Below are 16848 nucleotides of genomic sequence, written 5' to 3'. Positions count from 1 at the left end.
CAGAGTATAGGACTGAAAACTTTTAGGACCAAAACTTTTTACTGAAGCCTCAGTTTACAGAATTAAACCAAGTTGGGCAAGAGTTTATGTATTTTTTAGAGAAATAATTGTCCAACTTTCACTTTATTTGGAGTATTAGTACAGTAATACGAGTCTGAAACATTGGCATTGGCAATCAGTATTAATGATTAATGCATTATTCATTTTTTTTTATTAATACAGTGTTATAGTGAATTATTTTCTAAAATGGCAAATATTGTGGCAACAAGTGGTGAAAAAAGTGACTATTTGGTTTTCTGCCGAGTCCTCAAGAAATCAATTTTTGTGAATGCTGTGATCATATAAAATTTGCATTAATATATTTGGCCAAATAATAAAAGGATATTATGCATCTAGTGCTATTTAATTTATGTATATAGCTTGATCCAGAGTCTTAGGGAGTTTACAGTCACACCCATTGCTGTTGGACTGACTTCTCTCTCCGCCCTCTATTTTGACTCTGAACTTCCTCTGAACTTCAAGACGTCCATTTCATTTCAGCTTGTCCCAGTCAACATCACAGCAGTGCAGTTTTTCAGCACAAGATTATGTAGGTGCGTGACTGCATTAGTATGCTAGTGAGTGTGTGTAGGTTATAAGAGATGGGCAGCAGTGAGGAGCAAAGCTGCTTCTGTGTCGCTCTGAGCTTTCTGAAGGACGCAGAGGAAGACACTGAGCTGCAAGTGTCCAAACAGATACAGCATCAGGATCTCACACTGAAGGTCAACAGAGAGACAGAGGATGTCACCCTTACAGTAGAGGACGGTAAACATGGAACCCAGACTTTTTTGATATTCAGAAATTGTACCATGAAATGATTTGTTCATAGTCTATTAGTGATTCAAAATGTAAAACAGATTACTTCAGGAATTTCCACTTCCATTACTGCTTAATTTGTGTTACACAAAACTCTACATGTGTGTATTTAAGGATTAACATCCTATTAGTATTGCAATATCGAGTTAAAAATTAGTAAAACTTTGATTGTGCAGCTTTTATTGTTAATGACTGAAAAGGAACAGGATGTAATTTTTTTCAGCTACAATCACGTCCTATTTGCCATGTGATATGTTTAATAATAACGATTTTTAATGTTTTAAAGTAATTTTCTATAGAATTCAGTTTAGTTTTGCTCATTATTATTGTATATCATTATTATTAGGGAGAACTTTTATATTAATTTATTTATTACTGTGATTATTATTATTATTATTATTATTATTATTATTATTGTTATTATTATTATAATAAACATTTAGCATACACCATCTCTTAGCCTATTTGTATGAAGCTGAGCATTTTTTCCTCACCAGCACAAACTATCACTTCCAGACCTAATGCTTATAATTACCATTCCTAACTTAAGTATAACTAAAGTCTATTAAATTCTGTATATATTATAATATTTATATATAATATAAATTCAAAATTACACTTTGCTGTTACACTACACACTTATTATAGAGACAAATGTGAGCAAAGATCTGGTTTTATTGGGCATCGGAGCATTATGGCAAAGCAACAAAATGAAATAAAACAAAAAAACAACATTATTTACTCATTCTTTATTCTTTTTTTGTTATTGTTTTGTGATATCCCATGTGAGATCATGTGATGATGCGAGGCGATGAGAAAGTGAGAATGCTCCACTGAGCTACGATGCCCATGTTGGTAACAAAAAAATCTTTCCTCTGAAAAAAAAAGAGAAAAAAAAAGTCTCATATCTGAAGAGATAAACAAGATGTTTAGAACTTAAGGACTTTAGAACTTGGAAGAAAAGTGGATGTAAGTGAAGCGGTGCTTTTAAATTGGATCAGTGTAACCTGACTATGACTGAAATCAGGTAGTTCCACAGGCTTGCTGGAAGCTTGTGAGATTTATGGAATAATTTTATTATCATTTATTTTCAAAAAAGTAGAAACAGACTCATTTAATGATGCTTATATCAAATGTGGAGTTTCATCTCTCAGCTGTTTTTACATGCTCTGATTTACTAACATACACTCTTAGGAACGAGGGTAATAACTTTTCCTTGTCACTGGGGCAGCACCCTCTAAAGTACCTTTTGTACCTTTAAAGAATCTTTTTCCTGGGACAGTGCATGTAATGTACTTTAAAGTATTAGTCTGAAAGCTAATTAAAGGTACAAGACTGGACGTTTCGATTATGTACATAAAATCTGCTGCATTCACATTACCATGTAACAGATACACAATTAAGTACAAAATATTTGCCCTTGAAGTACCACATCAGTGACAAGGAAAGCTACCGTTTAGTACTGTTTACTGAGAATGTTCCTTTGAAGAAATAGGCTTAACTGTTTTGCATAAATTGTCTTCTTTCCTTTGTAATTGCGCATAAAATACAGATACAGTGGATAGAGACTGAGTAGAAAAATGCTGGTATATTTTCTTAATGTTATCTTTTTTTTACTATAGTAATTGTGTTAGCCTAGGCACATGGGGATAAACAGGGACATGGACAGGTAGAGATGTGTCTGCTTCATTCACTGCTCTCTTTACTCAGCTGGCCTGCACAACCCTGTGTGTGTGGGCATGTTTTTATGGGAGTATCTAACAGTTTTGACCTCGTGGGGATATTTAGTTGATCCCCACAAGGAAAACTTCAGATTTTACTAAAAGAGCCAAAAGGTTAGATTTGGGTGTCGGCATAATATTAATTAGCTGTGTGTGGTCCAGCTGTTGTGTGCGCTGACAGCTCTAGCAGGATTTACGACACTGTTGTGGAAGCTCAGAGGCCGCATGCGGGTTCTGCTCGGTGAGCTCCAGTCTCGCGTGCACTACTAGACTGTTTTCCTTTGCTACGGTACACTGCTCTGCTCCTGGCGCACAGGATCAGATAGTGTGGCCATGTTCAGCACACAACAAATCCCATACTGAGGCCTAGTGTGTAAGTGATTGTGCACATCAGGTGTTCAGCTGGTGACCCCCCGCCATCTCCCCTGCACTGTTTCTCAGCTAAACCCAGCTTATTAAGTTAAGCAGTGAGCTGGTGTGAACGACGTACATCCCCGATTCCAAAAAAGTTGGGACGCTGTATGAAATGTAAATAGAAACAGAATGCAATGATTTGCAAATCTCATAAACCCATATGTTATTCACAATAGAATATAGAAAACATATCAAATGTTTAAAGTGAGTAAATGTACAATTTTATGAAACATTTTGAATTTGATGGCCGCAACACGTCTCAGAAAAGTTGGGACGGGAGCATCAAAATGCTGGAAAAGTAAGTGACAGCTAGAGGAACATTCTGCAACCAGCTAGGTTAATTGGCAACAGGTCAGTAACATGACTGGGTATAAAAAGAGTATCTTAGAGAGGCAGAGTCTTTCAGAAGTAAATGGGATGGAATCTGGATGGAAGCATATGTTACTCTAAAACCTGTATATATACTAACAGAAAGTATATTAGTAGGTGTATTTCATAATTACTCACAGCTCCAGGGTCCCTGGTTTGATCCCGAACTCAGAATGCTGACTGTCTGGAGTTTCACACTTTCTCATTGTGTATGCGTGGGTTTCTTGCATGTGCATGGTGCCATCCAGGGTGTAGTCCTGCCTCTTCCAGGATAGACTACAGGTCCACCGCTACTTTGACCAGGATATGAGCGAATCTCACACTGAACACGTCATCACAGCACAGAAATCATCTTTGATAGACTCCAGTCAAACACGCCATGAGTTGGGCTTCACTACACTCACAATATAGATATTATAGTTATAACTGATCACTGGTTTAGTCTCTACTAGGATAAGAAGTCCAAGCTAAGATGTTAAAAATTTCTAGATTTTAAGCTAAGGCGTAACCGATAACTGATGATTTTGTGATCTTTCCCTTTGATTTGTTTCAGGTGATGGAGTGTGTGTTTTTAAGTTCTCCATTATGAGGGAGACAGAGTGCTGTCGAGTGGGGACTCAGTGCTTCCTTGTAACTGCGGGTTGTGTGAGCATCCTGTTGAGGTTCAAGACGCGGACAGGTGAAAGTTCAGTTTATTTCTAATTGCAATATTTTAATATATCCTTCTACATTGCGCAGTGTTAACAGTGCAAGATCAAAATGGGTCAGTTTGTCAGTTTCGTACCTTGCTGGTGTACTTGAGTTAAAATGATATTAGCCCATGAGCATTTGTGCTTGACTTAGGCTGAATCAACTGTATAATCACTAGAACAACGTCCTATTTTCATTCAAAAAGAATTAACTAGCTGTAAGTCCCTGTTTAAAAGTTCTGTACCTCAGTATTCTTCATTCACAGTAGTTTCTCTTTGAACCTGATGGATGAACTGTGCTTTAACATGCCTGAGAAATCTTACACCATCCGGGTGTTTGGCGTGTATTCTGAATACAACATTACTCATGCTGTAGAAGTGTGATATTTCATGCTGTTCAAAGCATCAATTATTCCCCCAAATCTAGAATTTCAGACCTTCCACAGAACAATAAGGGCATGCACTGACAGCAGGAGAGAGCTGTCAGCATTCGACCAGAGGACAGAGAGCTCGTCTGCCCTCCAATACTTCCAGGTAATATCCAGCTTACAGATACAACAGTGTTTAAGAAATCACTACGCAGCAAATGAGGGTCCAAAGACCTAATTTTAACCCCAAAAAATAAATAAATAAAAATTTTACACAATTTCCTCTTTACCCTGAATGTAGCTGATCAACCAAGATGTGAGATGTAGTTCACTTTTCGACTGGCGCTACAAGGCTAAAGTAGCTATTAAATAAAGATTGTAGCTACCAGTTTAGCATTGCTTCATGCCTAAAATCACCACACAGAAAATATAGCAATCACACGTTTATTAATAAATATACAATAATAAAATCTAAACTATATTAGCATAGCTATATTAAGATATATATAGAAACTAATGTATATAAATATTTTTTTTACCCAAATCACTTCTAGCACAATTTTGCCTGCAAAGTTTTGGAAATCAAAGTGCCTCATGGAGTTATACCATAGATGGTATGGAGCAAACTTTTAATTAACTTTACATTTTTTATTCAAGTTTTAAAGTACAAAGAGACACATTTTTTTCTCAATGGAAGAAAGTAATAGTAGAAGAAAGAATCAAAAGGAGAAAGAAACCTACAGTATACACAATTTTGGTTACTGGCAGTAACTTAGTGTGTCTTCGGCCCAAGAATGTAGGCAAACATTAGCTATAGCTAACTAATGACAGGTATAACAAGTGCTATACAAGGTATAACTGTATAATGCTAATCTCTCAAACATTAGCTAGTTTGACGAGGATGGAGTAAAGTAGTATGGGCATGTTATAGTAAAATGACCAATGACAGGGTGGAGTGATGTGATGTGAAGCAGACTTACTGTTACCACCCTAAAGGTAATTATTTTCCTCTTATATCACAGCAATTTGTCAAGATTTAAGTTATTAAAGAATGACACATCATACCATTAATCATTTATACTATTTGGTGTTAGTATATGAAAATGGGGAAAATTGCGTAAATTCAATTTTTGTCTAAATTCAAGGTCTTTCTGTAATTTAAAATGGATTACATCTCAAACTCGAATATAACATACACAATATATAATCTAATTGTTCTATTTCTATATACCTTTCACAGTTTTATGGCTGTCTTTCGCAGCAGCAGAACATGCTTCAGGATTACCTGAGAACAGCCACATACCAAAAAGCCATTTTACTGAATGACGTTGACTTCAGAGATAAAGTTAGTTGGTTAGCAAAGCCCTTCTGATCATTGTGACATTTTATAGATTGTTTAGATATTTATTCACCGTCTCTGTTTGTGCAGGTGGTGCTCGATGTTGGATGTGGAACAGGGATTTTGTCCTTTTTTGCCATCCAGGCTGGAGCTAGGAAAGTGTACGCAGTGGAGGCCAGTTCCGTGGCCACATATGCAGAAGTACTTACACTGCGTTCGCAGTATTTGTCTCCCTGATTTCACTCCACCTCCAATGGAAAGCTCATAAACTAAATGTGTTCATTAATGATGTGTCATTCCTCATCTAAACCATCAATATCTCTGAAAAACAAAATGATGCCAAAACCTTTCATCATGTAGTGAGATCATGAGTGTTCTGGGCAAATTGGGTCATGTTCGCACATAATAAATCACTCAGCACTGTGAAAATAACTTGTCATACATAGTTCCCGTTTGAGGTCAAGGTGATCGATTTGAGGGAAAGCATCTAATGAGGCTCACGTGTACAGGGCTCACAGGGCTACTTTGCACATGACGTGAATGCATGACTTTCTGAGTACTTAATAGCTTATGGACAGATCTGGCATTTGGTTATGGAGCTGTGTTTGAGTGTGTGTGTGTGTGTGTGTGTGTGTGTGTGTGTGTGTGTGTGTGTTTATGTGTGAGTGTGATGGAGGGGTAGTAGGAGGAAATGAAAGGAAGAATATTTTCATGGATGGGAGGATGCTTTACAGCTCTACATTCAAGCCTAGTTTAAAGTCAGTTTTTGCTAAATTTTCATTGGTAACAGTTTTAAAATACAACCAGATGTGTTTCGTGTCATTTCCAGCGCACTGCTAGAAAACCTGCCAAGTACAGCATCTAAGCTTAAGCATAATTTTCATCTTTGTTTAGAAATTGCATTAAAGGTACGCAGCGCTATCTTGGGTTCTTGGGTGATCATTATCAGCATGGCTTACATTTTTTCCCGTGTTGCTGCACGCACCCTAAATGATCTGTGACTGTATGTGTGTGTGTGTGTGTGTGTGTGTGTGTGTGTGTTTTGATGGAGGGAAGATTGTAAAAAAAAATACTTGGTTAAACAGAAACTAATGCCAGTAAATAATAATGTAAACGACAGTAATTGACTGAGATATCTCTCTGACTATCAGGTGCTGGTGAGGAGTAACGGCTTGGCGGACAGGATCGTTGTGCTTGCTGGGAAGATCGAGGAGGTGTCCTGCCCTGAGAAAGTGGACATCATCATCTCAGAACCCATTGGCTACATGCTTCTTAATGAGAGGATGCTGGAGAGCTATTTACACTCCAAAAAATGGTTGAAGCCTAAAGGTTTGTGGTGGTGTAGAATAACCGACACCAAATGAGTAACTGCTGCCGAATGGATTTCAGCTGCACTCCACTACTATTTAATTCACTGTACTTTTTGCTTCTACTATTATACACTCACTGACCACTTTTATACATTCATGCAATTATCCAATCAGCCAAGCATGTGGCAGCAGTTCAGTGCATAAAATCAGGCAGATGCAATCCAAGAGCTTTAGGTAATGTTCAGATCAAATATCAGAATGATGTAAAATGGGATCTCAGTGACTTTGACAGTGGCATGGTGCCAGACACGCTGGTTTGGGTATTTCAGAAAGTGTGAGGTGCGGAAAACAAAAAACATTCAGTGAGTGTCGTTTGTGCGGGCTGAAAAGCTTTGTTGTTGAGAGAGATTCAAGGAGAATGGCTAGAATGGCTCAACTAACATTTCTTTACAACCATGGTGAGCAGAAAAGCATCTCAGAATGCACAACATTTCAAACCTCGAAGCAGATGGGCTACAACAGGAGAAGATCAAACACTCCTGTCAGCCCAGAACAGGCATCTGAGACTACAGTGTGTGCAGGCTCTTTAAAACTGGACAGTCCCTGATTATAAAAAAGCATGATCTGAAGTGCGTGACTTGTATCTGCATGTTTTTATGCATTGTGCTGCGGCCACATGATTGGCTAATTGGATAGTTACATGAATGAGCAGGTTTATAGTGAGTGTGCTATATCACTGCCACTGGTTGAACCAAATATATATATATTTTTTTTGGTAAGGCATGATGTTCCCCACCTTCAGTGACATCCATCTGGCCCCATTTACAGATGAGCAGCTTTACTTGGAGCACCATGCACGCTCCAACTTCTGGTAACTAATCTCATCACTTTAGTCTTTATAGGCTTTATAGTCTTCAGAAGATAAAAAGAGGTGGGAAAATATAAAAAGTGTGCAGCGCAAGGGACAATTTTATACAAGCCATACTATATGTGTTGGCTTTTGTTAGCAGTGATGGGTGGTATTTCTAACACATTTACATGAAGTTGTATAAAATGGTATCTGTAACAAAATACATTCTTGTTTATTTCTGTGAAGAGAAAATACTTTACTGGGAAAGTCCAGATAATCTTAATTTATAGATGTGTTTTTATGTATTTTTGCACAAAAGCCTGCTCTTGGAAACCATGAAGATAACCTGGATGAGCTCATACTCCTACTCATATGTTCCTCTCCTCCATGGATGATGGGTCGAGGAGAAATACCAGCATCTTAATAGACCATACCTGACCCCTCCTTGCCCTCACAGTCGCTCTTACCATGGCTCCAGCACAGATTCATGCTTTACTCTGAATGTTTATAGTCTCGTCCATGGTTTATTTGATGTCTCCCAAGGGCTTGGAGTTGGCCGTCACAGAGAAACGGCAGTCAGCCCACCACCCACAGCTCACGTTCTGCTCGCATGGTGCTGTGACCCATACCACGCGGGCTTCCTGCTGCTGTATGCTCCAGTGGAGTCCAATCCTGACTCATAGAAAAGAGACAGGATATCCACCGCATCTCTATTTCTATCACCTCTGCTCCAACGATGGAGTTAAACCATCCAAGTGCCAGGAGGGTGGTTCTGGTTGCCCAATCAGAAATAGTCTTCAAAAAACATATTTTTGAAACCTGGCTTCTTAAAGTGATGATCTGAATGCAGCCATAAACTAGTTTTATCATGTTTTTTTTCTTCAAATTATTCAGCTGATATCAATGACACCCAGCATTTTATCTTGTTTAATGGATGACATATTATTATGGATGACATATCAGCGCTTCCCTCAGTATGCACATGCTGGCAGCTTGTTTTGACCTGTAATCAGATATTAGAGAAGGCTGCCCAAGCAAGCCACCACCTCAACACTGTGGAAAAATTATATCTTACAAGTAAAACTGCTTTGAATAAAACAAATTTGTGTAATTAAAAAATTATTATATGATGATGATAAAACATATATAACTGTGCTTATTTTTAGACCTTTTGTATTCATTTCAAGCTTGAAATTTGTAATTTTGTTCTATTGGCAGAAGATTCTTTTTGTTTATTTCAAGAATTTATTGCTAGAACAAAAGAAAATATTTGATAGAACAAGACAATTTCAACTGAGAAAAATGTCCTAAAATAGACATAATAGTCATACATGTCTTTTGTCATAATATCATGACTAGTTGGGCAAATTGGGCAACTATTATATAAAGTGGACTAAATTGGGCAAGAAATTATATGAAGTCGAATAATTTGGGCAAATATTATATAAACTTGACTATGTTTAAGATATTTTTACTTGATATTATAACTTACTGGTCTTGAACATTTTAAAACAACAAACAAATGTATTATGAGTTAGTGTGTGTGCAGTGGTATGAGTGTTACTGGGTTAGTGTGTGCAGTGGTATGAGTCTTACTGGGTTAGTGTGTGTGCAGTGGTATGAGTGTTACTGGGTTAGTGTGTGTGCAGTGGTATGAGTGTTACTGGGTTAGTGTGTGTGCAGTGGTATGAGTGTTACTGGGTTAGTGTGTGTGCAGTGGTATGAGTGTTACTGGGTTAGTGTGTGTGCAGTGGTATGAGTGTTACTGGGTTAGTGTGTGTGCAGTGGTATGAGTGTTACTGGGTTAGTGTGTGTGCAGTGGTATGAGTGTTACTGGGTTAGTGTGTGTGCAGTGGTATGAGTGTTACTGGGTTAGTGTGTGTAGTGGTATGAGTGTTACTGGGTTAGTGTGTGTAGTGGTATGAGTGTTACTGGGTTAGTGTGTGCAGTGGTATGAGTCTTACTGGGTTAGTGTGTGCAGTGGTATGAGTCTTACTGGGTTGAGGGGGGTTGTCCGCAATACCGGTGGCTTTGTGGATGCAGCGGTTGTTGAAGGAGGTGTCGATGGTGTGAAGAGAGGTGAGGATGGGTGGGGGATGTTTGACTCTCTTCAGCCTTTGCAGGAGACTTTAGCACAGACTGTGATTGAGACCGTTGTCCAGTTTTTGTGAATTTGCTTCATGAAGATAATATAGTAATGAAGGCAAAAAGTGATATTATGTCAACAACCAGTTTGACAAGTTTAATAAATATGACTGAGTCTGTTTCTCATCAGAGGTTTCCTTTGCTTCACTGATTCTTTGACTTGTTATAAATGTGACCAGATCTGAATGTGGAACAAGGGGTGAAAGACAAGTCATCAGATCGTTTTATTATTTTTTCCATTGCTTCCAGGTCTGGGGTTTTGGGCTGCTTTAACTAAGTTGTATGTCTTTCAGTCCTGTTATTTCAGCCCTGCTATTTCAGCCCTGCTATTTCCTGTCAATTTCCAGCTTCACAATGAGCAGCTTTTGCCATTGGGCTACAGAGATACTGGATTTAATTTATGAATATTTTGAGAACATACTTTTGTGATGTTTACAACCATCAGGCTGTCTGTCTGTTTTGATGAGTTATACCTTGTGACTGCAGTTTCTCTTTGTAGTCTCTTTTTCTAGAATGTCATACAATTTTAGACTGTTCCCTTTTAGTGAAATAATGTATTATTAAACCACTATATTAATTATTCACTGCATAATTCAGCAGTTTTTAAATGATTTTGAGACCAAATCACCTTAAATTCAGGTCTTGGTTTTGTGCCTCAGTTGACCTGTCTTTATTTTCAGACCTCAATTGATCTAATGTGTAGCTGCATTATAATAATAATAATAATAATAATAATAATAATAATAATAATAATAATAATAATAATAATAATAATTATTATTATTATTATTATTATTATTATTATTATTATTATTATTGTTTTCATTTACACTTACCTCTATATGGACATTATGTATTCATTATTATCATAAACACTGAAATAAATGTGTCTGCAGGCTCCAGACCTCTTTCTACGGGGTAAACCTGAGTGGACTCCATCCTGCAGCCATGGACGAGTTCTTCAGACAGCCGATTGTGGTTTGTCTCCACATTCCACATACTTACTTCACTTTTTTCCATTTAAAAAGTTTGTCCATAAAAATTATTTTGATGTTCTTATCCTTTTCCAGGATACGTTTGAAGCTCAGATTCTAATGGCCAGGTCTGTAAAACACAGCATTAACTTTATGGGAGCAAAAGAAGAGGACTTGCACAGGTACAGAATTATAGAATAATTGCTACAGCATGCTTACTAATAAAATGTTAACGTGTGGCGCCCTGGTTCTGCAGGATGGAAATTCCCTTTGTCTTCAAACTCATGCAGTCAGGACTGATTCATGGACTTGCGTTCTGGTTTGATGTGGCATTTGTAGGATCAAGGTGAGAATTAAGACACTCAACTGACTATGTCCTGAGGTATACAGTGTTATTTACATTTGTTTACATTTATTCATTTAGCACACGCTTTTATCCTAAGCGACTTACAAATGAGGAAATACAAGCAAAGCGATATATCAAGTGGAGATCAATACAAGTAGTGCTACCATGCAAGATCTTTTAATTGAGTTCTAGAAAAGCAAAGTGCGCAACGTAGAGGTGGAAGTGCCAGAGTAAGTTTTTATTTTTTGTTTTAATTTTTAAAAAGGATAATATGGGGTTGGCATTTTAGGGGTTAGTTAGGTGTTCACGGTTGAGATGGGTCTTTAGCTGTTTTTTGAAGCTACTGACGGATTTTGCGGTCCGGATTGAGGTTGGAATTTCATTCCAGGGGCAGTGTTGGCTTGGAGGTTAAGGCTCTGGGTTACTGATGGGAAGGTTAGGGGTTCAAGCCCCAGCACTGCCAAGCTGCCACTGTTGGGCCTTTGAGCAACCCTTAACCCTCTCTGCTCCAGGGGCACTCTGTGCTCTGACCCCAGTTTCCTGAAATTGTATGCGAAGAAAACAATTTCACTGTGCTCTACTGTATATGTGTCCAATAAAGACTCATTATTCCAGCATTGAGAGACGGTCATTGTGAAGGTTCTGGAAAGGGACCTTGAGCCACGCTGAGTAGGCTACTACGAAAGCGTCGGTCATTAACCGATCACAGATTGCATGAGGGAACGTAAGCCTTCAGGAAAGTGTTGAGGTAGGGGGGTGCAGTTCCAGACAAAGTCTTGTACGTGAGCATCAACGCCATGAATTTGGTACGGACGGCTCCAGTGGAGGTCCATAGGTCCTTTTGGGTGTTATACGTGTTATCTAATGAACTGGTCATTATGCTTTACTCTAAAGGACAACAGTGTGGCTATCCACTGCACCGCATGAGCCACTGTCTCACTGGTACCAGGTCCGATGTCTCCTACAGACGCCTCTGTTTGCAAAAATAGGCCAGACCCTATCTGGACAGGTTCTACTGATTGCCAACAAGAGGTATTATATACTAAATATACACTGGTGTAGTAACAAGATGTGATGTTTTTCTCTGCTCATTCTGAACTGTACAATTTACCATGTTTTTTATTTGACAGACAGAGCTATGATATTCATATCACAGCCGTAATTGATGAGTCTGGCTTTAAATCTGGCAACACATTGGACCTTAAAAACCCTTTCTTCCGGTAGGCATCACACTAACTCTTCATTAGGAGCTATCATTGGCACAAGCTCTGTTTGGCTCAAAATGACTAATTTCCAATTTCATACTAGAAGCAGACCAGTACTAAAAAGCATTAACCATGATTTTCTTCTTCTTTTTTTAATTTATTTTTATTTATTTTATTTTATTTTTACATGAGGGGAACATGATGAAACAGAAACTGAGCTGGTAAATTAGGAAACAAAAAGATTTTCAGTGATATGATGTGTCTTCCGTTTTTTATTTACACACATATAATCAGAAGGATCTCCAAGCATAGTTTTGTGTCCGTAAATATTCTTAGTATTGATAATAATAGACATGACATATTAGATATATTGGATATTTTTCAAATTCATTTTATAATTGTCTTGCTATGAAATGGAAAGATGATCTAAGTCAGTGGTGTAACCATTGCTAATTTAGGCAAAGGAACCATTAGGAAGTTAAAGGAAGTTTTAAAAGCAATTGTTGCAGTTATTATTATTATTATTATTATTATTATTATTATTATTATTATTATTATTAGTTTTTTAAATAAACACATATTTTCTGACTTTTGGGAAATAATGACCTAAAGATGATAAATAGTTCCAGCAAAATAGTTCCAAACTGCATTAATGGTATATTAAACTTCTAAGTCTAAATTGATCTTATCTTTATAAATTTATTTAGAAAGTGTATATTTACCAAGCATGAAAACCATAGCACTGTTAAACAAACAGAAAATATACTTATACAGAAAATAATAGCCATCTAAAATGTCCTACTTGTGTGTAGGTATGCTGCCTAGCAGATACAGTACCTTTACTGCCATCTAGTGGTGGTGTCTTGAAGTTTGTCGTGAGAAGCCTCATACAGATTTTTTTCTTCTTCTGATAAACACATTGTCTTTCTTTGATTAGGAATAATAGTGACTTAAGACTAATGTATTACGTACTTTTCAAAATAATAAATCAATTTCTTAGTATTATACAACAGCAAACAATCCTGTTTATTACCTACGTGTGTATGTGTCTGCCTGTTTAGGATGCCACGGTGGCTGCAGATGTAAAGAGCCCACAGCAGTAAAGAGCATTAAGTGAGGATTGGCAGAGTAGTCAGTGCCACAGTGGCTGGAAAAGCGGCATCCGTGGAGTAGGCTGGGTAAAGTAAAGTCATATGAAGCTGCAGTGGTAGTGAAAATAAAGCCTATAATAATTTAAATGGTTGAGCTGACAGCTTTTTTTAATTAAAATGAATTTTATAATAATATAATTAAACTGCTGAAGAACATACAGTACATGTCGGCCTGGGAAAACCCTTTCTGTAGTCATTTTATTTTATTTTTTTACATTTTCTACAATATATACAGGGTGTCCCAAAAGTCTCTATATATAGGGGACTACGCATGACCAGCAACACCTCGTTTGTGCCTTTGTCATTGGATGTTCGTGGACGTCCACTTCTCAGTCGGTCTGCAACACTTCCAGTCTTTTTGAATGTGTCAATAAGTTTGGCAACAGTGTCGTGTGTGATGTGCTCGTCATGTTTCCTGTTAAAGTCCATCGCAACTTTGCGACAGCTTCCCGATCCAGCCATGAGAATGATTTCAGTACGTTATTCTTTTGGAAGACATTTTGCTAAGTGTTAATTTCCCCTATGTATGGAGACTTTTTGAACAACCTGTAGTTCTAAAAACTGCAGACTTTAATGAACTGAATATGTTTCAGATATTGTACAGTTGTGCCAAAAAGTTTGCATACCCCTTACAGAATCTGCTAAATATTAATACTGTTAACAAAATTAGAGGGATCATAAAAATCCCATGTTGTTTTTCAGTTTTACATCCCCCTGGCTCTTAATATATGGTGTTACCTTCTTGAGCATCAGTGAATGTTTTCACCTTTTGTAATAGTTGTGTACGAGTCCCTCAGTTGTCCTCAGTGTGAAAAGATAGATCTCATCATCAATAGCCGCTGTTGGAAAGGGGTCGAATATGCAGAATATGATGGAAAAGCAAAGAATGTGCAGGACCTGGAGGATTTTTCTGAAGAATAGTGGACAGTTTAACTCCTCAGGACAAACAAGGGACTCATGAACAACTATCACAAAACAAAAAAAACAGTCATGGATCATCCAGGTAACAAACCACAGTATTAATAATCAAGGGTATGTAAACTTTTGAACAGGATTTTTTTTTTTTCTTAAAATAAATTCAGCTATTATCTTGTCTTGTGGACTATATGTAAAGCTCTGTTATGTGAAATAGCTTATTCAGGACAGTACTCAATAAAAAACAACATGGGATTTTTTTTATTATTCCTCTTATTTTGTTAACTGTATTAAGATTTAGCAGATTCTGTAAGGGGTATGCAAACTTTTGGGCACAACTGTTTGTTGTAACGTTAAAGTATTTAAAATCTGTTTACTTACCAACAGTAAAAAATGAAAGGCGAAAATCATATTGACTTCAGTGCCACTGAAATGGCTTTCCGATAGCACTGAAAGACAGCCCACCTACTGGACTTCCACATTTCTAACCAAATCTACTTACGGAAAAACAACATTAGAATCAAATTGTTAACAATTCTAGTTTTACCACAGGAAATGAGTTGATTATCAGCATCATCCATATTAGTTTCTGTCACATCACCTGAGATAAAAGTCACTTGTGGCATTTAAACGTGAGCCTCATTGTCATCTATTTACTCAAATCCAGAATTCAGTCACAGTTCCATCTAATGGGTTTTCACAAGTGGCCACACATACATGCTTGACCTTATATAGAGTTTCTTACCCAAGCTACAGGATATCTTTGAAACGTAATCACTGAAACAATTCAAATGACAAAAGTGCAGAAGCATACACGATATAGTCTATTCTCTCATAGAGGCAACTGAAATTATAGACCTCTTTTATACATATTTTGAATTGAAGCTTAGCTAAATAGCTCCTATTATGTATATACTATTTGCTCCTTAAAGATGTTTATTTATTTTGGCAGATTATTTTAGCAACAACAACAACAACAACAACAATAAGCTTAAAAATAGACTCAAATCAAAAGCCTGAGTAGGTTGAGAGTTGAGGGTCGTGCTTTAAGACTCTCTGACAGTTTGAAGTCGTCATGTTCATGAAAATTTTAGATCAGTTATTGCAATGATGGTCTGGGATCTTGTTAAAAGTCCCCCCCCACTCTCTCTCTCTCTCTCTCTCTCTCTCTCTCTCTCTCAGGTATGCTTGACCGACCATTTGTTGCTGGGATCGTCAATCTGCTTTGAAATCCTGATTCAGATACAAGAAATACCCCATACAAGCTCAGATAATCAGTTATAAATCACATGCTTTATTTCTATAAGAGCTGTGTTGCATACGTGTGTGTTGTGAAGTCTGTATCCTGCAACATTGTTTTGGTGCAACTTGAAGACAAATAAAATACAATTATTTGCAATACAGGACTAGTGAGTGGCATTGTTTTTTATGACTCTGATATTACTCTTTGTTGTATTATTAGATAGCAAACAGATAGTTTGGAGTACACACCTCTGAAGACCTGACCTGGAATCATCAAATCCAATCTCAGGTGAACAAAGCCAGATTATGCTTGTACCATCTGAGACTGCTGAGGAAATTCAGGGTCTCCCCAGCAAGCCTGAAAATGTTCTATACTGGGGCTATAGAAAGTTTACTGACTCAGTGCATCTCAGCATGGTACGGAAACCGTGGTAGTCTGATAGCTAACACTGAGAGGCTCAGGAGGAGCTTCTTCCCTCAGGCCATCAGACATCTCAACACCGATATGTCCACTATACAGATCCCTTAGGACTCATTAAAAACTCTCTTATCACTTTTGTATCGTTCCTACACGTAACATACCTGCGTATTTCGTACATTCCTTTTTTTTGGCACATTCCTGTAGATATGCCTTGCACACTGTTTAGTTTTAGCTTCAGTTCTACTGTACACAGTCTTATTTTCTACTTATTATTTTTACTTATTTCCTATTCATTTCTTATTTTCTGGCCAGGTTTTCATTTCAGTACAAGTTATATACTGTATACTGTATAACTGTGTATGTGACAAATCTTGAATCATGCAAGTATCACTTTTATTTTATTATTAAACCTCAAACAAATACCGTAAGTACAAAATTTCTATTCACGTGAAAGTAATTTTATATAACTGTAACATTTGTAAAAACTTATATAACACTAATGAATACCTACGTGTATTGTCCTTGCCATGCTAT

At 37.3% G+C, this 16848-nt stretch overlaps 1 protein-coding gene across 5 annotated transcripts; it reads left to right on the top strand.

The window, feature by feature from the left end:
* The first annotated feature begins 516 nt into the window (after window positions 1-516).
* carm1l (coactivator-associated arginine methyltransferase 1, like) lies at window positions 517-16055 on the top strand. 5 transcript variants are annotated; one of them, XR_001814921.3, is made up of 14 exons: window positions 517-804; window positions 3913-4038; window positions 4476-4582; window positions 5678-5761; window positions 5846-5956; window positions 6907-7084; window positions 7846-7936; window positions 10957-11038; window positions 11131-11216; window positions 11291-11380; window positions 12275-12412; window positions 12511-12600; window positions 13647-13763; window positions 15834-16055. XR_001814921.3 is itself a non-coding variant. In NM_001257113.1 (13 exons), exons 1-13 carry the CDS (start codon window positions 642-644, stop codon window positions 15841-15843), a joined length of 1377 nt encoding a protein of 458 aa, NP_001244042.1. In that variant the 3' UTR covers window positions 15844-16055. The 5 variants fall into 5 exon arrangements, 2 of the variants coding, with proteins under 2 accessions (XP_017343750.1, NP_001244042.1); XR_006983832.2 differs by having other exon boundaries at window positions 5657-5761; window positions 7894-7936; XR_001814920.3 differs by having other exon boundaries at window positions 518-804; window positions 5657-5761.
* Window positions 16056-16848: the final 793 nt, after the last annotated feature.

This window comes from Ictalurus punctatus, chromosome 16, assembly GCF_001660625.3.
Source record: "Ictalurus punctatus breed USDA103 chromosome 16, Coco_2.0, whole genome shotgun sequence".
Lineage (NCBI taxonomy): Eukaryota > Metazoa > Chordata > Actinopteri > Siluriformes > Ictaluridae > Ictalurus > Ictalurus punctatus.
This window is presented reverse-complemented; position numbering and strand designations above follow the sequence as displayed.

Bases quoted from the DNA above. Each gene is read 5' to 3' on its own strand.
- carm1l (NM_001257113.1), top strand. From the start codon at position 642: ATGGGCAGCAGTGAGGAGCAAAGCTGCTTCTGTGTCGCTCTGAGCTTT. The intron at 4,039-4,475 runs GTGAAAGTTCAG...CCCCAAATCTAG, and splicing joins GAGGTTCAAGACGCGGACAG to AATTTCAGACCTTCCACAGA. The intron at 11,039-11,130 runs GTTTGTCTCCAC...ATCCTTTTCCAG, and splicing joins TCTTCAGACAGCCGATTGTG to GATACGTTTGAAGCTCAGAT.